At 47.8% G+C, this 23,961-nt stretch overlaps 1 protein-coding gene across 1 annotated transcript in view; it reads right to left on the reverse strand.

The window, feature by feature from the left end:
- Positions 1–17,944, reverse strand: part of LOC142576373 (techylectin-5A-like) — a 69,769-nt gene extending 51,825 nt beyond the window's left edge. Inside the window, exons 1-3 of the mRNA XM_075686475.1 lie at positions 17,838–17,944; positions 6,295–6,488; positions 23–165 (exon numbers count right to left, since the gene is read on the reverse strand). Of these exons, the coding sequence (XP_075542590.1) occupies positions 23–165; positions 6,295–6,445 (294 nt within the window). The 5' untranslated portion in view covers positions 6,446–6,488; positions 17,838–17,944. The remainder of the gene's footprint in view (positions 1–22; positions 166–6,294; positions 6,489–17,837) is intronic.
- Positions 17,945–23,961: the final 6,017 nt, after the last annotated feature.

Genomic DNA, 23,961 nt, shown 5'->3' on the forward strand with positions numbered 1-23,961 from the left:
CAAAAAGAATGGCTGTACGCACCGTCCAGCCTCCTCCGTCGGTGTCCATGTCGCAGTAGACGACTTTCCCTTTGACGTCATCTTTCTTAATAAATATGTCGTAAAGGCCACTTGTCGTCTGTCCTGCCTGCAGAAGGTCGGCACAATGTCGGGGCCGCACGTTACCTGCGAAGTAGATGCTAATAAATACTGACAAGCGGATTATTTTTTATATTCGAAGTAAAAACAAGCTTCGTTTGTTTCCTTTTTTATCTGAATCAACTTCCCTTTACGAATGCACTTGGCAATGAAGCTGCGAGCCTATTATTTTAGCATTATGTAAGTGCATATAAATACAGTTCTGCTTTCTGGTAACCGTCTCGTTTTTTTTTTTTTTCAGAACGAAGCGAACCCGCCATGGTTGCTTAGTGGCTGTGGTGTTGGGCTGCTAAGCACGAAATCGCGGGATTAAATCCCGACCACAGCGGCCGCATTTCGATGTTGGTGAAATGCGAACACACCGGTGTACTTACATTTAGGCGCACGTAAAAGAATCTCAGGTGGTCGAAATTTCCGGAGTGCCCCACTACGGTGTGCCTCATAATCATATCGTGGTTTTGGCACGTAAAACCGCACAATTTATATTTTTGAATGAAGCGTCCCGCCCTGAAAAAACGACGCGATGCGTGTACTACATCTGTAACATTCACCTAATATTGGCATGTGTACTTGTCCGTCAATATGTGGTGACCGTGTTTCACCGCGTAACAAGTGCCGTCGCTCAGCGCAATACGCGCCTACCTGTATCGGACGTTCCTCCAGCGTTATCGGTGCTTCTATCCGCTGTCCGTCATCACCGAACCTTGTGTAATCTGATTACATATATGCGCGACGCGAATCGTGTAGTACTTTCTCGAAGACACCTAGGCAACAATGATTACTCTAGAACCTTCGATGACTAATGTATAGAAGCGGGCGCGCTTGACTCACTGATGAGATTTTCCACGATCACCGAGTGCTTTCGCCGCTATCGTTATCCTTATAGTGCAGCCTGTTTTTCTGGCCACACGTATGCCCAATAAAGACTTAGACCCAAACAATTGAACGTTCCTTTCCTTCGAGCGCTTCCTAACCTTAGGTGAGGCCTCCTTAGAGCGAAGGACCGATGGAGGAAGCCAGCGTACTCTGAAAGCTCCCTTCACCCGTGCTCCCATAAGGAGCGGTTGCCGCATGCCTGGGTTAGAGATTATTTCTTAAAAGCTTTACGCGAACACCATTATTCAATAAAAAAATGTTGTATCGTCGTATAATCTTTAAATTGAAGAGCTAATATAGAGAAGCCTGGACGCTTTCTTCTAGTTTTGTTTACTAAACTTAAATAAAGTAGCGCATTACACTGCAAAACTTGATGTGCTACATCAACGCTGGCACGCCGGCTTCGTGCAACGCCTAGCAACCCTTAGCAACGCTTTCATGCCGCACGCGTGACTGAAACGAACATGCCTGGCAAGACGTACCATGCTCGCGCTTCTCCGCAGGTGGGCGACAGTGCGCATGCGCAAGCAAAGGTCACGTGGTTAAGAAGTGAGGTGAAGCGCTCATTGAGGGCCAGGAGCGGCGTAAGGACGCATGAAGGTAGCTTTGCAGCTACCTTATGCTGAGGAAGCACTAAGGAAGCCTTCACCGAGGGCGCCTCAGTAAGGAAGCTTTCAGAGAGACATAAGGTAGCCTCACCTCAATGAAGGCTTCCTTACTGGGGTAAGGATGATTTCATTGTTTGGCCTTTAGTTTTCGCCATTACCAGTTTTCCTGTTATGTTCTTGATCGTGCGTTCACGCACCGAGCGTCCCGCAAAGCCGTAATCCAAGCCCGAACCCCGAAGACACAAACGTTGCCAAGCCGCTAGTCGCAGGCTGCAAAGACTGCTCGTCGAGCACGGGTGTTTCCCTGACACGACCAGAGGGATCGCTGCCAAGTCAGTGACCACAATGGCAGCACCAGCGTGCCCCATCGTTCTTCAACAACACAGGGAGTCACCTACCTTCCATGGAGCTTCATCGGAGGATGCCAAAACATGGCTCAAGACTTTCGAAAGGATCTCCGTCTTCAACTACTCGACCTCTGAGGATAAGCTGCGCCACGTGTACTTCTCCTTGGAAGGTGCCGCGAGGATATTGTTCGAGAAGCGGCACTACAGTCTTACAATGTGGGACCTGTTCCGCAGTAACTTCCCGGGAACTTCACGAGAATCGCCCGTTAATAAAAGGCAGAAGTTCTATTTGAAGCCTGAGTGTAGCTACCTAACGAGAATGTTGCCATCTTTATGGAAAAAATGAGCCGTCTATTCCAACATGCCGACCCAGAAATGTCCTAGTAGAAGAAAGTCCGCCTACTCATGCGCGGTGTGAAAGAACTTATCAGCGGCTTGATACAAACTCCATCGAAAACCGTCGAAGGGTTTCCTCACGAGGCCAACAGCATCGAGAAAACACTGAAAATGCGGAACCGACAATTCAGCCACCGCACGAACACAACAAATTACGCTGGAGTTGCATCACTGACCGAATAACTGCGAAAGATTGTAAGGGCGGTCGTGCGGGAGGAACTTGAGAAGTTGTTACCTTCATCACAGCCTGGAGTATCTTCAATTACCGACGTCGTACGAGAGGAGCTCCGATAATCACTCGGAGACCCTGAATCGACGCAGCCCATGCGGGCAGCGATGATGTACGCCGCCGTAGCCCGCCGTCACTTGCCTACACCGCGCCCGCGCCTGGTAACGTCACAGTTCCGTCGACCACCACTGCCGCCGCCAGCACGCACACACATGTCGTCTTGCGCAGCATTCTTAGGGAAGACTGACGTTTGGCGCGCCTCCGACCACCATCCGCATTGATCCCTGTAGAGAAGCCTGCCACATCTGCCACCGATGTCCTTACAGGGATATGGGAATTGAACAGTTCGCCGTCAACGAACCGCGCCCTCAGAGAGGTGAACGCCCTCGTGATGTCACCGACTACATCGCCGCTACTCTGTGTATCCTTCGACGACCGCCCCGTTCGCCGTCACCAAGCCACTAGTTGTCCCCGCAACAGCTACACCGACCAACACTTGCCTAGCCAGGGGCCGGTCTGTGAGCCCATATGCGGAAATGTAAAAGCAGTAACCGATAGAGGTGTAGTTGCTGACGAACATGCTGCACCACCGAAGTCATCGAAAAGAATGTCTCGGTGATATATCAACGAGACGCCGCTACCCCGACGAAGCATAGAAGCAAAGAATACGCCAACAAAAAAAGGCCCGACGGTGCTACTTTCCAGACACATGTCAACACGACGAAACCAGGATCCGTCGCCAAAACCTAACCATCGTTTCCGTGCTAGTACAAAGGGAGGAGGGAGCTGAACGCGTAATAGATTACGCTAGCCAGCCGCTGTCAAAAGCGGTAGCGAATTATTCTACGACAGAGATAGAGTGCCTTCCGACGATTTGGTTAACGGTAAAATTTCTTTCTTAGATATACGGAAGGCACTTCAACGTGGTAAGCGGCCACCACGCCTTGCCTTCGTTGGCAAACTTAAAGGACCCTTGAGGTTGCCTAGCATCATGGAGTCTCCGACTCCAGGAATTCTACATAACCGTGGTGTATAAGTCCGGCAGGAAGTATTCTGGCGCCGACTGCCTGTCGCCCGCTCTTATTGAGCCGCCACCGCAAGGCGAACTGGACGACGACGCCTTCCTAGGAACAATAACTGCAGACGAACTCACCGAACACCAACGTGCAGACCCAGCGCTGCGAAGCCTTGCGTTGTACTCAGAAGCCAAGACAAACGTTGTTGTTAGGGTATTTTTGCGTGGATTGTCTTCGTTCTGCTTGCACAATGACGTCCCCGAAAAAAAGAGCTTTCCCCAGTGCGCAGAAACTACACGTTCTTGTTGTGCGAGCAGCACTCCGGCTAGAAGTATTGCACGCCCTGCACGACGATCAGACAGCCTTTCACCTTGGGTTATCCCGTATGCTCGCAAGTATACAAGTACTATTGGCGGTGCCTGACCGCCGACGTCGCCCCCTACGTCACAACACGCCGCGACAGGCAGCGGCGCAAGACACCACCGACTAGGCCAGCTGGTGTACTACAGCCGATCTAGCCTCCTTGCGGATCATTTCAGGGGATCGGCATTGATTTGTTAGGGTCTTTTTGAGGTCAACATCTGAAAACAAGTGGACCCTCATGGCCAACGATCACCAAAGATAGTGCAATGGAAGTAGCCAAAATTTTCGTCAAGAACATCTTCCTGCGACATGGTGCGCTAGCAGTCCTCAATGCTAAGAGAGGGATGGATTTTGCAACTGGGCTTGCTGAAGCCATCCTGCAGCATAGCCATACATGTCACTGGAGGACCACTGCCTGCTACCCGCAGACGGATGGCCTAACATGTTAGCGATGTACGACGACGTCGAACACAGGACGTGGGAAGCCGTGCTTCCGTATATAAGCTCTGCTTGCAACAAGGCAATGCAAAAATTAACGCAGATAACAACGCCGTTCAAGCTGGTTTACGGAAATCACCCGACGACGACTAACGAAGCCATGTGGAGCACGTCACCACCGAAGAAAATGTGCACGTCGCCGGCTATCTCCAGCGCTCCGAATAAGCCCGACAGCTCACCCACCTGCGGATCAAGAGCCAGCAAAGGACCGACAGCCAGCACTCCAGTCTTCGACGGCGCTACGTGGAATACCATCCTTGAAACCATGTTTAGGTTTGGACCCCAATACGCTGACCAGGACTTATCGAGAAACTACGGCGACGCTATTACGGACCCTATAAGATCATTCGTCGTATTGGTGCACTGCAATATGAGGTCGTGCCAGACGACATTCCGCAATCACAGCGGCGCCGCGCACGATCTCAAGTGGTCCACGTGATGCGTCTTAAGCCCTTTTACAGACACTTATGAACATTCTTATTTTGTTGTCTCTTTACTACCGGTGCACTTGTTTCTTGCTTTTGTGTTTGTTTGCAGCATCGGGACGACGCTTTTTAAGAGGCGAGTACTGACTTGAGTACTTGCTTATAGGGTGATCGTGTTTCACCGCGTAAGAAATGCTATCGCTCAGGACACGCATGCATGTGTCGGAAGTTTCTCGAATGTTATCGATGCTTCTATCCGCTCTCTGTTGTCACCGAACCTTGTGTAATCTGACTGCATGTATGTGCGACGGGAATAGTTTAGTACTTTCTGGAAGACACGCGGGCACCATCGATTATTTTGGAACCTTCGATAACTCTCGTATAAAAACCGACGCGCTTGACCAACTTACGAGATTTCCGGCGATCTCCTACGGCGTTCGCCGCTATCGTTGTTCTTTGAGTGCAGCCTGTTTTTCTTGGCATGCGTTTGCCCAATAAAGAATCACTTTTCGCCACACACAGTATTGCTACTGCGTTCTTGATTGTCACTACCATGTGACAATATTTAATTTTAAGAATATGTTAGCACTTCTAAAACTGTACTTTTTCTCAATAATATGCCTATGTGGAATTAGGGACTTCAATAAACGCTAGTTTACTCATGTTTCCAAATCGTGGTGTCCTTGTTTCTCCTCGAAGACTCTCCTGCTTGGACAGAACACAGCCTCAAATATATGTAAATAATACCAAAAGATAATAAAAAATGACTTCACGGTAGCGCAGAACGATTTGCTGCAACATTTGAATGTGCGAGCTCAACACTCAACAGTGATCAGAGCTTCTAGCGTATAAACCGGTTATGCTCGAGATGCTATTAATACTAAATATGAATTAGGCGCGAACAATGTTCTCGTATGGCAGCAACAACAGCGTCAGAACCCGGCCTATACACGCATCGGCTGTTTCTAAGGAAACCTCGTTGCTTAATCGAATTACAATTCGCTATTCTCAGCAGGACCTGCCTAACATATTGATTGCGATTTTTGAGCAAGACGTATTGGCAAAGGTAGTCATATAGAACCTTGTATTTGTTCTGGCGCTTTCAGAAACAAGCTGTCGCTTCAACAGGTTTCTCATTGCCACTGTTCATAACTTGCGTTCCCCCACCATTTCTGCATTCTTACCGCAAGCATCCCACGTTTGAGATTGACTCTTACTTTTTCTGTTGTTTACTTCAACTGCTTCTTTTATTTGGCAGACCACTTATGTGTACATCGTGCCAAATGTCTCTCAGCAATCAAATGTCGTAGAAAGCTGGTGACAAAAGTTTGGAACATTTCCAAGGGAGTCTAATAAACCAAACCAAATCGCGAGAAAAAGAAACGAGGGTTTGCTCACCTCTAATGTCGGAGAAGAGATCCACGAGCTTCTCGACACGTTTTCCGGCTTCAGCTAAGGTAGTTGGAGCCACGGCAGCAGTCTTGGCACCGCTTCCGCTTGAAACCGAGCACAGGACCACCAAGCTGAGGCTCGCCACGCTCCAGACCATTTTTCTTCCGCGATGCTCACTACCCTATTGAGAACCAGTACAGCTGAAACAGATAAAAGGTTGGAGAGCACGGCTGTATTAAATGAAAAGTAGGTGCCGTAAACAATACTCAACAAGATCCGGCCCTGTCACCCTGTTTCTCTCTTTCTCACTATTTCTCAGCCCGTCATTGCTTTCTTTCATACAAGATTTTCAGCAAATGCGCAGAAATAAGCTGAGTTCCCCTCGCCTACTATTTTTCATAAATACTGATTTCATAAAGAGAAAGCAGAGAGCACGGCTCCACATAACGGTAGAAAAATATACCCCAGCTATGCACATATTCTCTCCGCTGCTTAAAACTGCACGTGCTAGGGTCAGTCGAACGGCGTAGTACTAAAAGGTCTACTGTTGCATTCATGTTCGATATTTATGTTAAGAGCTACAGCGCAAACTGCAGCGCACCGCACGTTGCCGCTGCCCGGTTAAGAAAGTTTGGTGTTGTTGAAGACCATTCTAAATCGTCAGCGTTATTCAGCTCTTACATCAAGCACACTGTCATTGGGGCGCAGGTGGCGTCTCACACGATTGCTCGAAGTTTCGTCTATGAGATTGTCTTACCAAATATATGACTTCACTGAATTGACATTTGCATAAATCAGTTTGTCTTCGTGCGTCAAGTCTCAATAATGACGAGTTTCAATAAAAATAACGATACATCAACGTTTATAACCCTAAGTATATTTGCAGTTTAAGAAGAGCACTCTGACATGCAACTTTTGCATCTGCTGGTTCTCCCTGTTGCGGCGTCGAAACTTGGTTACTGCCATAGAAGGCATGCGACGCCTCACTTAAAGTTATGCGTCAAACAAAGAGAATATCATGCTAATTCAAATTTTATTGCTCTTATTAGCATTTTATTCATGTCACTACTAGCCTGCACTATTATAGACCTCTGTAGTGTACTTATATTAGTTTTACGCTACCATAGTCAAAGGCGCGTGTTCGTTCGCTATGTTTTTAATACGGTTTATTCATTTACGGTTAAATTCACTTATTATTTTCTGTATTTGCTATTTCATACCTGTTCCCTGCTATAGCATGATTCCGGGCCTATCTGCTGTTGTGGGTTTTCCCATTTCCATTGAAACAAACCAAACAACAGAGTAGCAAAAGGAAAAGTACTTCCCTGATTGATACCACGTTCCTTTAATTAAATCTAGGCTGCAACTGTATCGTTTTTACTGCGTTTCTTGTAATGTATGCTGCTACAAACAGTGCGTTCAGGTGCTCAGGATCGTGTCGCTGACTGCACTTTGCAGTGGCTCAGAGGTCCTGAGGGGGCACAACAGAACGATTTAACGATGAACAAGGAGCATTGCATTACATCGTTACGGAAAGATCAGCTCTACAAGCTTCCTGGCGGAGAGCGACATGCACTCTTCACTCGCGGACAACTTTCTCTGTCTATGAAGGGAAAGCTACGGATGCAAAGCGCACACAAGTGAAAGTGCTTCTGAAGTGGAATCCCTAATTTTTAATCTGCGTTAGATTATGCTGGGGAACACAAAACATAAACACCTAACAGTTAAAAAAAATACAGATCCCACGCACTAAGGGAAACGATGTAAGCGAAGCTTTTCGCTCTGGACGCTTTGATTGACGATAATTAGCGCCAATGTTGACGGCTAAAGCTTAATTTCTTCAACGTTTAGGCTAACACGAGAGTGGTGAGTTTATCTTAAACGTTACCTTGCGTGCACCACTGCTGTTTGTCTGCGCAGTATACAGAATACACAGGGACAGGTTGAAGTTGAAGTTGAACTTGAAGTTTATGCATATGCAAAACATAGGTACATAAATGTTTTATACAGACAATGGTCCTAAAGTATTATTACTGAAAACAGGACCCTCGCTTAGTAACTACCGCAGAATTGTAAGATTGTTGGCAGCATAACAGTCGATAACATAACAGTATATTAGTTGCAAGAAAAGCAAATTATGATAACGAAGGAAGACCCTACAAACAATGCTATAATAGAAGTAGTGTAGTAGAAATAACAACCGAAGCGACAAAAACTATAAAATTTTTGAAGGCACAAGAGGGGGAAAAAAGAACTAACAAAGAGAAAAAAATGTGGCGCAGCGTGAACACTGCAAAAAATAGAAAAACACGCACAGGTGATACTTATTACTTAGGTGACTTGTTATATTTTATAACTTTTAAAGGGTTCAGCGATTGTCATTGCCTCACATGGCACATCGAATTGTGACAGAAGTATCAAACATAAACGGTATATGGGGCTGTTCGCGCCAAAACCACACTGCGATTTTGAGGCAAGCCGTAGTGGCGGACTCCGTATTAATTTCGACGCCGTCATTTTTTTTAACGTGTCTCAAAATCTAAGTGCACGTGCGTTTTCCATTTCGCCGGCTGCCGGGTTTGCGGCTGCCGCAATTGGGATCAAATCTACGACCTCTACCAATGCCATAGCCGGAAAGCTAACGCGGTGCAGCGGGCGCAGGAGTGTTGATTTGACGGTCAACCGCTTGCGTGGTGTCTCCTGGACCCTTCGGTACGCTTTAATTAATGCGGCTCTGCTTCTGCACACCCTGCGTAATTTGTCCGCTTGACATACCACTTATTTTTCAGAAACAGCAGCAACGTACTATACCATACCTTGAAATTAAGCTTATCATGTTTCCCCGCTGCCCCTGTCGTATAGTAGTGGGATTTCCTTGACTTCTAACGTCACCTCCCCCCTTTCTTATATGGGAACTGCCTCTTCTCCTCTCTCTCGTTCTTTTCCTCTTATTCTCCTTTCTACAGTTCTATATGCGTCCCCTCTGGCCTCGCACGTTAGTAGAAAGGGAAGCGCCGCACTTTCTGAAATGCTCCTGAAGGGAGTCACGGATAACTACAACTGTCAAGCGGCTAAAGTGGCGACGGCCAGGAAGCTCCAGAGGGCATTGTGCACATTCGACGGGGTGGCGTCAAAACGAGTTGCTCCCGTCGCATTTCCTCTCTTACTCGCGCCTGTCATCTATATACACGCTCTGAACTACGCAGTACGCGAGACAGCAGCAGCTACAGTAGCCCACAGCAGCAGTGGGAAAGTCGAAGGAAGAGGCAAAGGAAGTTTTCCTTTATTAAGTCAGGCGCACTACTCAGTGTAAACGTTTACTTATTTTGCGGCTTTTCCGTTGCGCGTCCGTGGAAACGTGGAGCTCGCATGCGGACTCTGAGTCGATTCAGCGTCTTCACCGAGCAACCAAAAGCACTGTCAAACGCTGCCGGACTACTTCATGTGCAGCAGCCACGATCCCCGTAGCTTTCCCTTCATAGCCACAGAAAGTTGTCTGCGAGTATAGCTCGCTCGTCTGCCGATTGCTAAGGTCTATTGGAGAGGCCGTCTTTTATTGACTCTGGAACGCCCACACTAAGGAGAAACAGAGAGGGGACGCTCGCCACGCTTGCGGTTGCCGCTTGGTATGCAAGCGATTTTGGGCCACAAACGGCGCGGCGACGGTCGCGTGAGCAAGCCTCCTTTCCCAAGGCTGGCGTCCCGAGCGGCGTGCGCCGCTACGACCACGATCTAAAAGTTTGAAAAAATTCGCGAGCTGCCATAGCGCCAACAAATGGCGGAGCCCCCGTCAACATTGACGCTAAGTTCACGTGACAGGATTGTGGCCGGAGCAGGGGCAGTACGGCGTTCTCGCCCGCTCGATCAGACTGTTGTTGCAGACGACGTCCGCTGCCAGTTTTCAATGCCTCGCTCTGTCTTCAAGGAGCTGTTCATCACTCAAGTAGCGAAATAGCCACTTGTTTGGGATGATAAATGAAAGAATCTCGCAACAAAAATAAGAGGCGGATTCCTTGGGAAGAAATTACGCACTGAAGTTGAAAGTACTCGTCGTCGCAAGTGACGCGTGCTTCCATAAGATAAAAATTATGCGTGGCTCTGCTATCGACGACACCAGAGACCAGTGGACCTGGGGGAAGGCCAGTCAGGTAGTGCCCAACCGCACAATTAGTCTAAGTTTTGCTGGGCTTCCCTCAGTTCCGCTGGTGTCTGGTGTTTGCGATAGCACAGTCACGCATAAATTTTTTTCCGCTGCGAGAAAGAGGAACACCGGAGCGAGCGCGCGGGTTTTTCTCGGAGAGCAATGACGTTACACCACCTGTGTCCCCACCGCGCCACTCCTGCTCCTCCGATAATAAAAATGCGAATAAAAGAGTTCGTAGTTTCACCCGAACAGCGAAGCATCGATTGCGATAGCAAATTTGTAGACAGTTATACGAAGTAAGCATAGTAGTTTTATCGGGCGTATAAACTTGGAGACATTCGCTTACTAAATGAATTAATGAGCATGGTGTCAGTCCACTCAAGCATACACGAACACCTTACACTCGATGTGCGCGGACACTCGATGTCAAAACGCTGATATGAGCGAGCGCAGCAGAACCACCAAGCGAAGTGACCTGTTTGTCGCTTCAACACCAGAACGGTGGAACAACGGTGAGAACGGCCTTTCGCGCGGCGGAAGACGGCGCGCTTGCTCTCTGCTTTCCTCCTTTCCGCGCACCAGATTGAGTCGTGGACGTCCGCTTCCCTCGCGTGCTTTCACTTTCGCATGCAGCATACGGCGCGCGGCGACGGTGTTATCGCTTCATAATGCTAGTAGAACAAGGAAATGAGCTCAGAGTACTAGAAATGAAGCTTAGAACAGAAAGCTGAGCTAGTTGGTTTTGAATTTGCTAGTTGGTTATAGTTATGAATGCTAATTCGTTATGGTTATGAGCCAAGGGATTACGAATCCTTACCAACTAGCTCAGCTTTCTGTTGTTCTAATGACTTATCGCTCTTGGACTTTGCTACGGAACGTCACGGCGACGGTAAAAATACGTCTTGATTGTCCATATATAATGAACACTTGTTAATAAGAACTCGGTTAAGCCGAATTCTCGCATATAATGAAAAACACGGGAATGTTTCTTTGGTTTTTCAGGCTAAATGCAAAAAATGCGCGCAGTATGCACTAGTGGTGCAAGGCTGTAGTCAACGGCAGAGCTTGTGATCGCCTAGCTTTCACGTGGCTTGCCTAATTTGTTTGTAGGCCTTGCGAGGTTATGCTAAGTTGTTGGTAGGCTTGGCTAAGTCGTCTCTACCTATTGCGAGGTTATGTTAGGCTTGGCTAAGTCCTTTCAGGCGGGTATAGAAAGTCATTCGTAGTGCTAAATTGCGGTAACTTGCCTTTGAGAAACGAGTCAAGGCAAGTCTTGCACACTGTCATCTCTTCGTGGTTGGTAGCGTCGGGGAAGGTTTCGTGAATCACTTGTGAGGCCAAACTCCGCTGCTCAAATTGGCCCACAGAGTTCATGGTAGAAAAGCTCACGCTGAACCAAAGTCGGTCACAAACGCGACAGCTGTGTCGAAACTCTATGCCCAGCAATTCCTGCTTGAATAGGCCATTCGCGCTCCCATGTCTCGATGGGCTTGACGCACGAAGTTTTCGAGTAGTCGCAGGCCGGGCTAGCTTTCTTGGCGACGTGGAGAATTCAGGCGCCGACTCTCGTGTTTCCCAGGCTGAATCTCGGGATCCTCGACTCGGCGTCGTCTCTTAGCGGCAGCTTCGGCACGGTGTTCCGGTTCAGCTCGGAGCCGACGCGTCGCTTCTCGTTTGGAACTACGGTGCTATTCTTGGTAAGCAGCTTCTTTGAACGTCCAGACTTTCTTCGGTCTTCCCATGGCAGCAACACGTACGCACGTACTAACGGAGAGGTGTATCGCCGCTCTGGTCGTTCCGAGCTTTTACTCGCCTGTGACATCACGACTCCGCCATACGTGAGTGGGGCGCGAGAAGGTTATGTGGTTCGACGCTCTCGCAGGTTGTTGCTAGGCAACGCGATGCGGCGCACAGCCGGGCTGAGTTTTCTGGTAACGCTCTACGGCGGAACTAAAAGCTTAAACAGCTGCGCTGTTAAGAACATCGGGTTAAGACGAACCGTCTCATGCGTACTCTTCGGCTAAGCCGAACATATGGAGTGACCGACACCCAAGGCCCAGCGCATCCACGCACGCTACTGGAAGCCTGCGGGGCACATCGACCTTGGACAGAGGCGAAAACAAGAGGATGAAACAAGCAAACTTATAGTTATGTTTCACTTCGTGAACGCGAGTGACGTGCAAGCGTATGGGTGCTATAGCGCGCACGAAGCTATCGCAGCTCGGTGCGCTTACACGCCTACACTGTCCGCATCGCAGATCGTACTCAAGACAGGCGCCGTGTGGCCGCGCTTACGCAGCAGCAGGCGCCGAAGCAGAACGCCCCCTTGTAAGCATTCGCTTATTAACTAAATTAACAACCATGGTGTCAGCGCGCACAGGCAAACATGAACACATCACACTCAATGACCGCGGACGCTCGCTGCCAAAACGTTGGTGTGAGGAATCGCAGCAGCAGCAGCGGCGAGCGAAGTGACCCTCCAGCTGCCTATCACTTCAGCGCAAACTGAGCAGTGAGAACACAGAGCACGCGAAGGTACGAGCCGTCGGGCCACCTAAACTGTGCCCCATAAAGCAGATCGATTTCAAGATAAAGCCCGCGCGACCACGCGTGTCCGAAGTACAGCATCCTCATCCCTCCCCTCCCCTGGTGCCATGCGTTCAACGGAAGACGGCGCGCTTCCTACCCCCTTTCCTCCCTCGCGCACACGAAATTAAGCTGCCATCGTCGGCTCACCACCGTCACCGTCACGCCCAACAGACAGCGTACGGCGTGCGAGGACTATATCACCCCAAGACGAAGCCCGTACGTCCGTATCGCAAACAAAACCTATAGGAACTGCTAGAGGAGCTCAGCCTAGCTCCCCTAAACCTACCTCCTCCTCCGCGACACTTCGCCTCTCTTCTCCTTTATCTATTAAGTTTTGTACGAAGCTCAGCTAAACAAATGCTTTTTATGTGTTTTACCGTTTTCAAGTAAGATAGTTGGATGTACGTGATCATGTTGCAAATCATTCTTCTGATAAGACGAACAAATTTTCCTGCTCCCTCCGAGATCCTCTTGAAGGGAGTTTACTCTAATTGCTATGGCAATAAAACTTGTATAAGGATTTCGACACACAGTATCTTTACTTTCTGTAAGGTTTACGTGCGCGAAAGTGGAGCACCAACTTAATACACGCATGAAACCCGCTGCTCAAGCGCGCCAGAACATGGAAAGCTGGAGCAGCTCTTGAAGACCGCTGAAACCCACGCCTCACGGGCGCTTTCGGCAAGCAACACTGAGCATCAAAGTCTTTATCAAGGCGGCACGTGTCGCACCAAAACGGCGCATTGTGAAACCAAGCTGCGTCAGTGCGCTGCGGTGCCACTCAGCAGCCGCGACCAACGCCGCGCCACCGCTTAAATATCTAACAGGCTTAAGAGGAAGCTTTAGCTCGGGTGCTCCTATCCAAATACATGTAAAAGGAGAATTCGTTTTTCTCGGCAACCACGGCACCAAATTTGACGAGGTTTGTTGCATTTAAAACAAAAACTTAAAATCTAGGGACTGTTGGTTTCGAATTTTTGAGTTAAGACGTCAGCTTTTTTTAAAAAAATGCCAAAATTGAAAATTTTCAGAAATCGAAACTATTAAGTTTACAACTCTGAAACTCAACAACGAGAAATGATAATACAATTCCGTGAATTGCATCTAATAGTACATCTAAAGCGGACAAAATTGATATGTTACACATGAATATAAAAAATTTAGTAATAGGAAACAATACTTTTACAAAACCCTTGCAATCAACGTAACAAATTCACGTAAGATGTAAAATGACATATTGAATTTGTCCGCTTTGCATTATCTAATTATCTAATGGAAGCCCTTTACAGAACCGCAATATCAGTTCTTGATGCAGAGCTATGAGTTTGTAAATTTCGTGCTTCTATTTTTTTCAAACGGTCAAATATTTGAAAATCGTTTTAAGAAAATTCAAGCCGTAAATAGAAATTCCACTTCCAACAGGCACTAGAATTTAACTTTCTCTTTCAAATGCAACACATTTCACTAAAATGGGTCCAGGGGTTACCTCATAAAAACGTTTTTGCGTTTACCTGAAGTTACCTAAAGCTTCCTCTTAAGAGGAAGCTTTAGCTCGGGCCCAACTCTAAATGTACTTTAGATGTACTATTAGATGCAATTCACGGAATTGTATTATCATTTCTCGTTGTTGAGTTACAGAGTTGTAAACTTAACAGTTTCGTTTGTCGAAAATTTTCGATTTTCGCCAATTTTCAACAAAAAATTGATGTCTTAACTCAAAAATTCGAAACGAACAGTAGATTCAGTAGATTTTAAGTTTTTCTTTTAAATGCAACAAACCTCGTCAAACTTGGTGCAGTGGTTGCCGAGAAAAACGAATTCTCCTTTTACATGTATTAAGATAGGAGCACCCGAGCTAAAGCTTCCTCTTAATGGAGGGAATTTCTATCAACCCCTGCACCAGCAGAGCGAAAGACACTGACGCGCACGCGTCAGCTTCTTTCTCGCCGGAAAGAGGAAGGAGCGAATAGACACACGAAGTTCAATCGTCCCCCTCGCTGAAGGCCTTTTTCAGCGGTTACGGGCGGGACGGCGTACTTGAAACGTCCGGGCTTTCGCCGTGGCTTTGGCACGGCGGCAGAAATTTTTCGGCACGCAGCCCAGTCGTAACAGTGTATAAATACAGATAGCGCAATTTTAACCCTATATCTAAGTTACCTAATTAGGCGGCCATTAGTTCTACAAGAAATAAACATAATTCATTAAATAACTAACATAATTACCCTGATTTACACTATAGTTATTTACTTTATGTCACATATCTAAATTAACGAAATGTGGCAGGTGAGTTCGCAAGGCGTATCCACTTAGAACGAATTCTCAGTGCTGCTCCACCTTTGGGATAATAATTTTCTAAGTGTCCGAGGAAATGCGTTGGCGTTCCAGTTACTTCTTTTAGGAAAGCGCTGTTTTAGGCACTGAAGCACAAAAGTGACTGAAGCACCAATGCGTTTCGTCGGACACCTTTCTTTTTCAGAACCAAACATCCCAATTCAACGCGGAAGGCACCACGAAGAGTCGTACATGATGCAGGAACTGATTGTTACTGCAGCTGAAGCTTTTTATAACTGCTTTTTTAATGAAGCTGACTACTGGGGCTGCGAACAACAATCAAGAATGACCTTGGATTCACCGCAGCCGAGGTGCTCTACGTGCCAGAGATCCGCGTTCCAGGCCAGTTTTTGGCACTAAGCAAGGCACTATGTCAGTGGGCGCGCAGCGCTTAGGGATGCTACATTTCTGGCTCGACCAGCTTCGACCTATGCCACCACGTATCGCCCACGGGCAGCCTGTGTTTAGTTTCCCAACAATGTACAAAACCACGCACGTTTTTCTGCGACGCGTCTCTATCAATCCACGATTGACTCCTTCCTATGAAGGACCGTTTCGTGTGGTTCTGCGTTCAAGGAAAACTTTCAAGATTGACGTTCGCGGCAAAGAAGAGGCAGTGTCGTGCGACCGCGTGAATCAAGTATATCTTGAACAATAACTCTTCATTCCTTCCACCATTCAGGCCTAATCGTCGTATTGGTTTCCTTGTCACAGGCTGCTGTGCACCTCCCCCCCCCCCCAGTAGCTTGACAACGACTGCTTGCTGGTTGTACACACTATCGTCAACAATGTGGTCCATTTCACTCATTATCTCTTCTTCCTCAATCATGTGCTTTACATAGTTCTTCCACTGATGCGGACTCATTTGTGCTATGGCATGTACAACATGTTCCTTCAACTCTTTCGTTTTCACTACGAGGTTTGCAAAACCCACAAAATGCATCATATCGCTCTACGCCAGCTCTATGGCTTTTAGATGGCGTTCATATGGCGGCAGCCTTAAAACGAGTTCTTCAGCAGCGGCAGCAATACATTCTACACAGTATGTGTTGGCATCAACTTTAACAGTCTCAGTAAGTTTTATAAACTCTGACTTACCATATAGCTCTCAAAGGAACCTCATTTTGTGAAAACAACGCTTGCATTTCCTTTTCAGCGCTACTTATGCGGGAAACATTTTCTTGCCTCCCCAGTAGTACGGTACATTGCCATCACATTGCCCGGAGTAAGGCGTGGTTGTAGTATTTCTTGGAATGATTTGCCATGGTGGGGCCCATCCATCTCTTCGTGGTAGTCTCCTGTTCCATGGTAACAATAAATTCGAACAGCTCTAGACGACAGGACCAGAAAGAGGAGGAGACAAACACGGCGCTCCTCCTCTTTCTGGTCCTGTCCTCTAGCGCTGCTTCAATTTTATTTTTACCATGGAATACCAACTCGCCCAATCCGCTGCAGTTCTGCAGTCTCCTGTTCTCTTTTTCCTATGAGATATTGCTCGGACACCTTGCACAAAGGCGTTCTTGTTCCCGCACTGCATCAAAATCGATCGGGTCCCCTTACCGTTGTGTAGGCCAGCCGAGAGACCGGCCTTCTTTGCTTGTTTGGCAGTGTTCACACTCTCGTGGACCGTCACATTATCTGCCCTGTGTCCTAAGTTAAGCCACGTTTCATGAAGGTAGGAAACTGTGCCGACCGTGGCGCCACAGTTCTCTGATTTACCGCCAGTACTTGCCCCTGCGCTGAACTGTGTGCGTATATTCCCAATAAGGACGGTGTTGCAGGACCGTCTTTTAAAGCTAAAACCTGTCTTCGTCAGCATGTGAGGCATTGTTGCTGGTAAAACTAAACGCAGAGTTCCATCTTCATTTAAGTGAGAGGCAAGCTTTAGCGTAATCGGCATTTTGTTCCTTTTTAAGTAGTCATGTACTACTTGTCGCAGCATGCTCATGTGGAAATCGTCCAGTTTCCTTTTCCGTTCGCGAGCTCTGCCGCCAGGGGAAAGCCTCTTCAGAGACGCCACCTCACCGTTTCGTTGGTGCTAGGAAACCAATTGGTGCAGGGAGCGTTCACTGGCGTTTGTGAGCAAGGCGCGGCTCTCTTTATGACAGCGTTTATAACTGGCGTTCTAACCAAGTTCTTTTTACACCGCACCAAACACATTTGCCGTTGCGAACCTTGCTTCTTTTGGAAAATACTGGATCTTTAACATGTAGCGCTCCGCAGATTCATCCGACGCCCTTTCAACGGTCAGCACGTATCGAACTAGGGCGGAGTAGCAAATGATTACCGCTGTGAACAATTGGGCTTTTAGAGCATTCTGCACTGTGAACCCATCACCGGCACCAATGGTGTGGCCACAGGCAAAAAGGGATGGACGGGAAACGTTTTCGCCACTTAAGCGTCAGATCTGGTTAAAATAAAGATGCCCCCAATTTTCTTTTGCCAACTCCTTCAATGAACGGAAAAATTCATCTTCGCCACTCACCCAAAAGCTGCAAGACAACGGCAAATTCTAGAACGACGAGCTGTACCGGTAGCTTTCGCATTCACGGTGTGTTGCTTCACACGAAATTAGACTTCTCCAAAAACAAAGGATTGAAGTGGCTTTTCACGACAATCTCCTCTTCCTTTTGTTTTTTTGCCGTCCGATACCATTGTCAGGCGCAGACGGGATGCCACGCGTAAGAAGCCTCCCAGAAATATTGCTGTCTAAAATAAGATAGCAGAGACATTACAACGAGCCATCCGTCACTACCGTCCTAACACCGGATCGAATGTTGTTCTCGACAACTTTAGGGCATAATAGGAATACACGGCTTCAATTCCTCTTCGGTAAATAAAAGTATTGCAGCACCATGCGGCTGACTCATCGCGATGACTTATTTCTATGAACTTATTCGATAAATTTGAAATAGCGACAAAGAAAAATTTATCAGCGATAACGGTGCTCTCTAACGCGAAATTTCAGCGCAGGTCTATTCAGGTCAACAAAAGGCCTATACTCAGAGCCCAAACAAAACACATATTAGGTGTTCACAGGCAAGGTAATGGTCGCAACAACCGATCTAAAAAACACACTAAGACAAACTACCTACAGTGTAGCTCGCATAATCAATAAAGTAGCCAATCGCAGACATGGCATGAAGGAAGAATACCCACTAACTACGCTTGACTCCGGCCCTTATCGTCCGTACAGTCACATACGCGGCACTTCATCTCAAGCTAACATCAACAGAAACAGTCCAAATAAAAGTAATACTACCGAAAGCGTACAAACAAGCCCTTAGCATTCCTGCAGGCTCGCGAACAACGAACATTCTATCCCTCACCATGCACAACCCGGAAAACGAACTCACTGAAGCACACCGACATGCGCAAGTCACACGCCTCAATCTCACTAGAACAGGCAGAGCCACTGTTCCAAGATTACAATGCTCCATGGCGATAATAAACACTAACTCCTCAAATCCTAATTTAAGCAAATAACGGTGGCCCGTATTCCCCGTAACAGGCACCCTGGATATCATTTTCGCCGGAGGAAAGCACAAGCCAAAGCAATACAAGGCGGCTACAGCACTTTCTCCCCTACTAACTGGACAGATGCGGCCAAGTGTATACAGTTGGAACTTGATTTAAGGAAGTGGTGACTGCGCTCGAATTATTTCGTTAATTGGGAAGTTTGTAAAATCGAGAAAAAAATTCGGTCCTCCGAAATCCAAAATTGTTACCTAGCGATGCGCAAAAGCTACCGCGGCATCGTATTGCCGCTCATTCAGCCATCTGTCGCATAAACCATTAAATAATGAAGGCAACCACCATCGCTCCTTCCGAGGCGGTGTTGAGTCCGCTCTCCCGTGCATAAGCGCGGGGTTCAGCCCCTTCAAAATAAAGCTAGGCTCGTGACTATGGCGCCTAGATGTTTTAACGCGTTAGCTTTAGAGCGTACACGCGACGAAAAATCCGCCTGTGTCAAAATTAGAAAGGAATCTCCACTTTTTTTCTCAATTATTTCAGCAAGAACTTCGTTATACTGAGTTCGGCTAAGTTATTTTCGCTAATTTGGGCGGACGACAACATTGAATCCTATGGGTACCTGCCGGGGAATGGAAATTGTTTCGTTAGATCGGCAACTTCGCAAAATCTCGTTTTGTTAGATCGAGTTTTAACTGTACCCGAATGGGGGTACAGTTAGGCCACGGCAGCCGCATTTTCGAGGGGGGCGAAATGCGAAAGCACCCATGTACTTAGATTTAGGCCCACGTTAAAGAACCCCAGTTGGTCCACATTTCCGGAGTCCCCCACCACGGCTTGCCTCATAATCTGATCGTGGTTTTGGCATGTAAAACTCCATAATTAATTAAATAAATCCTCAAAAGTCTACGGTACAGGTCATTTCACTGCTGAACCCGTTTTACTAAAAACTTTTATTGCCAACTCAAGTGAAACTTGACAATAAACACTTGCAGTGATGCAAGAATTTCCCTTCAGTTTAATAAAGAATTAGGCTTTGGCCATTCCACTATAACAGGCAAGGGAAAATGTATAAAATTATCCGCTAATAATTTTATTTTTGTGGTTACCACCTTATTTGAGTAACGGGAAGAGTTTTAAGTACAAATTACTTGCAGCCTCGCGGAGGAACAGTGGCTGGCGGTTATGAGAGCGTGGGCGGGGCTTCAATGCAGACTTAAGATGTAATCCGACTATAGCATCGTTTTTTGAATTAGCTCTGGAATAATTATAGAGATCTATATATTTGCGGAACAATCACAGTTCCTTTGGATCCCTCGTTTACTGCTCTAAGTGCCAAAAACGACTCGTGTTGTTATTTGGGAAATTGCGTAACGATGCGTGGCCGCCAGTCCCGTACAACCGCGTAGAGCGCAGGACGCTGCGATTCTAGACGTACTGCGCCCACCACGCAAAGTTACAAAAACACCCACAAAAGCACAGTAGAGAAGTGGCTACGTCAGGCGGCTGGACTGATAAATGTAGAAGCGTCATTCAGAACACACAAAATCATTCTCAACTTCCTGTGGCGTCTTCTCCACTTCCTTTTTAAATAAAAAGATGTTGATCAGTAAATATTTTCATAAACAGTGGTGAATTTTGTTAATTTTCGCTTTTCCTTCCTGTTTGGCTGTTGCGTTGGCTCTCTCCCTTAGTATATCGCCTAATCTCTCAAGTGCTTGCGATTCTCGTTTCCAGTTGCCAATTTTGCACGAAAAGTGCTGCACAGTTGGGTAAAAACCAGAAGAGGTTACGGGTTGCAGTCATATTGCTTATGGGTTTAAGGGTATTAATGCAGGGTTTGATCATGGACGCTGTTGCGCATTATTTTATTTTCCATCTTATCCAACCCATATTGCGGGTATATGCTTCCGAGGATCTGCCAGCGTCGCGGCGAGCCGTCACTCGAGGAAATAATGAAGCAAAAGGAAAAGCTGAACGCAACTGATGTTTTCTCCTACCGCAACTCGTTCCTCGAGCACACAGACCAGCTGACTACGAACCGAATACCTTTCCTGGTCCGTAGATCAGTCTAAACAAAGGTTGAACTAACGAAGCAGCAGCGATGCGCGTGACCGTTGGTATAGATGGTGACAACAGAACGCATCTCAAATTAATCGCGCGGGCACCGAATCGATGAGAAAACTAGCCTTCACACCCCAGGACATGCCGATAACTACCGCCATCCAAAAGGAGTGAAAAAGGCAGCAAAATGTTAACCGCCGAATAGCTGTCAAGTCTCAACATTGATTTGGCGGCGCTTTAGGAATATGTGTGAGGAGTGGTGCCGTCGCCGGGGAGGGGGGGGGGGGTAGTCCGCTTAATTTTGGGGGGGGGGGGGGCCGGTACGTGCCTGCATTGCACCATTGTGTTGTGTACGTGTGCATATGTCGAGCGCTTTTACTAATCCCACGGCGACAGGACCGGCGCCTGTCCTGTCGTTTGTGTCCTTCTTCAGTCCTGGTCTTTTGCGTCTTGCCTTTACTCCTTCAAGATGACGTGAACAAGATGCTTGTCAAAGGCATTGTTGCACCTTTGTCGAGCCCTTGGCGGTCACCGTGGTTCCTTTTAAAAAGAAAGATGGTAAATGACGTTTCCGCGTATATTATCGTTATCTAAACCGTATTACCAAGAAAGACGTCTACCCCTTGCCTAGCATTGACGAAGGCCAAGAATGTCTCCACGGTGCCAACTACTTTTCATCAATAGACCTTCGCTCTGGTTATTCGCAAATTTCTGTGCATAAGATGGACCACGAGAGGAGCGCGTTCGTCACTCCTGATCATTTTTATCAATTCAAAGTTATGCCATTCGGTCTCTGCAACGCCCCAGCAACGTTCGAACGTGTGATGGACTCTTTGCTTCAATGGTTCAAATGGTCAACATGTCTCTGCTACCTAGACGATGTTCTCGTATTTTCCCCTACATTTGAGACACACCTTGAGTGCTTCTCAGCTGAACATCTTGAAGGGGCAGCGCAAACGGAAGAGGGGCACCTCGTGGCTGTATTCCGATATCGCCGGCGCGCAAGGAGGAAGCGCGGAAGCATGTACGCTTGCAGTCTCGGAGGGATGCGCATGCGTGCAGGCGTCGGTCTCGACACCAGGGGTGCCCAGCTAGCAGGGGAGGATGGTCGTTTCGCCACGCGCTCGCGCACCCCGCAATATTTTGTGGGCGAGTGTACAAGTCGGGCCGATTACATCAAGACGCGGGTTCATCACGCTATCCAGTGGACGAACCACCCGCCGACCCTGACTCCGATACCGACGCTTGCTTTTTTTCCGTTTCTCAACTGCTACATGTTGCCGACGAGCAGCGCCGTGATGCCACATTGCGCTATATCTATCATTGATGGCTTAGAATCTTCGCCTTCTGATTCGCCCCTTCACCTGTTTGTTCTAGGGGATGGTGTATTATACCACTACAATGTACGCCCCGATGGTCCTGCCCTACTCCTCGTCATTCCTAAGCACCTCCGGTAAGCTGTTCTCTACGAACTTCATGATTTACCAACGGCAGGTCACCTTGGCATTTTTCGCACCTACGACCGGATTTGCCGACGCTTCTTTTGGCCAGGCCTTGCCCGCTCCGTCTGGAAATACGTTGCGGCATGTGAGAAATTCCAGCGCTGAAAAACACTATCGACGCTCCCTGCCGCGTGACTTCAACCGCTCGACATTCCTTCGGCGCCGTTCTTTCGCGTTGACTTGGACTTACTTGGCCCTTTCCCGCTATCCACGTCTGGCAACTAACTAGTGGGTCGCGGCGGCAACAGATTACGCCACGCACTACGCCATCACCAGAGCACTTCCAACAAGCTGCGCCACGGATGCCACTGATTTTCTTTTACGCAACGTGATTCTGCAGCATGGTGCTCCACATCAACTGCTCAGAGACCGTGGTCGGACTTTTCTTTCTAAAGTCATTGCCGCCGTCCTGCAGTCCTGCTCAACCAAGCATAAGCTGACTACGTCTTACCATTTACAGTCTAATTGTCTCACGGAGCGCCTGAATCGCACCCCAACAGACATGCATGCAAAGTACGTCTCGTCCGACCATACTGATTGGAACCTTGCCTTAAACTGTTTCACTTTCGCATATAATTCTTCGCGTCACGACACTGCCGGTTATTTCCTTTTCTTTCTGCTGTTGGGCCGAGGACCCCCATTGGCACTGGATGCATTCCTTCCATCCGCAGCAGCAGAGACGAGCGAGTATGCACTTCACGCCATCACCAGGGCAGCCCAACTATGCGGAATTGCCGACGCTCGCCTCCTGACCTTCCTAGAGAAGCAACGGCGTTTGTACGATCGCCAACACAGAGACGTGTGCTTTTCGCCTAGATGTCTCGTAATCCTGTGGTCCCCGACTCGTCACGTACTCCTGTCTCTGTGCACAGGCCCATATCGAGGGCGGCGTGCCGTGACTCCAGTTACGTATGAAACCGCCCCAGTCAGTAACAGTGCCTCATCTGCCGCGAATTCCACTGACGTTGTGCATGTCGCGCGCCTCAATATGTATTAGTCTCCTTTTATCACCGATATTTAGACGCCCTGGGAAGGTGCTTCTGCCGCTGGGGTTAATGATTCATGCATATTGCGTGTTTCTTGTTGACGATGCACGCGGGTGCCCCAACGAAGAAGACAATCGCTCTCTGGCTCCCGAGCTGTCGGCTGAACTGGTCAGCGCTGCAGTTATCTTTCTTTAAATAAAGTTTGTAAATAGTCTCCAGTTGTTAGTTTTGTGTTCGCGTAAATATATATATATGGCGTTCCGAAAGCTGGTCAGGTCCCAGGCCCTCCCGCCCTCCCCCCTGAAAAAGGAGAACTCTCCGCCTACATGATAAGGCACCGTATGGTTTCTTATTCAACATTTTACACCAGCCTGAGCTACTTAACGTGCCCCTAAATATAAGTGTAGTGGCACTTTTGTATTTTTACTCACAGCGACATGTGTCGATGGATGGATTTAATAACTTACTGAAAGGCCCTGCGAGCTACGGGGCACAAGGCCCCATAGAGTGGGCTACTCCCACCTTGGGACCGGGAGTTGTAACTTCCTGGCCGCATCGTGGCTCGCTCGACGGCCCAGAGCTGCGC

Source organism: Dermacentor variabilis, chromosome 3, assembly GCF_050947875.1.
Source record: "Dermacentor variabilis isolate Ectoservices chromosome 3, ASM5094787v1, whole genome shotgun sequence".
NCBI lineage: Eukaryota > Metazoa > Arthropoda > Arachnida > Ixodida > Ixodidae > Dermacentor > Dermacentor variabilis.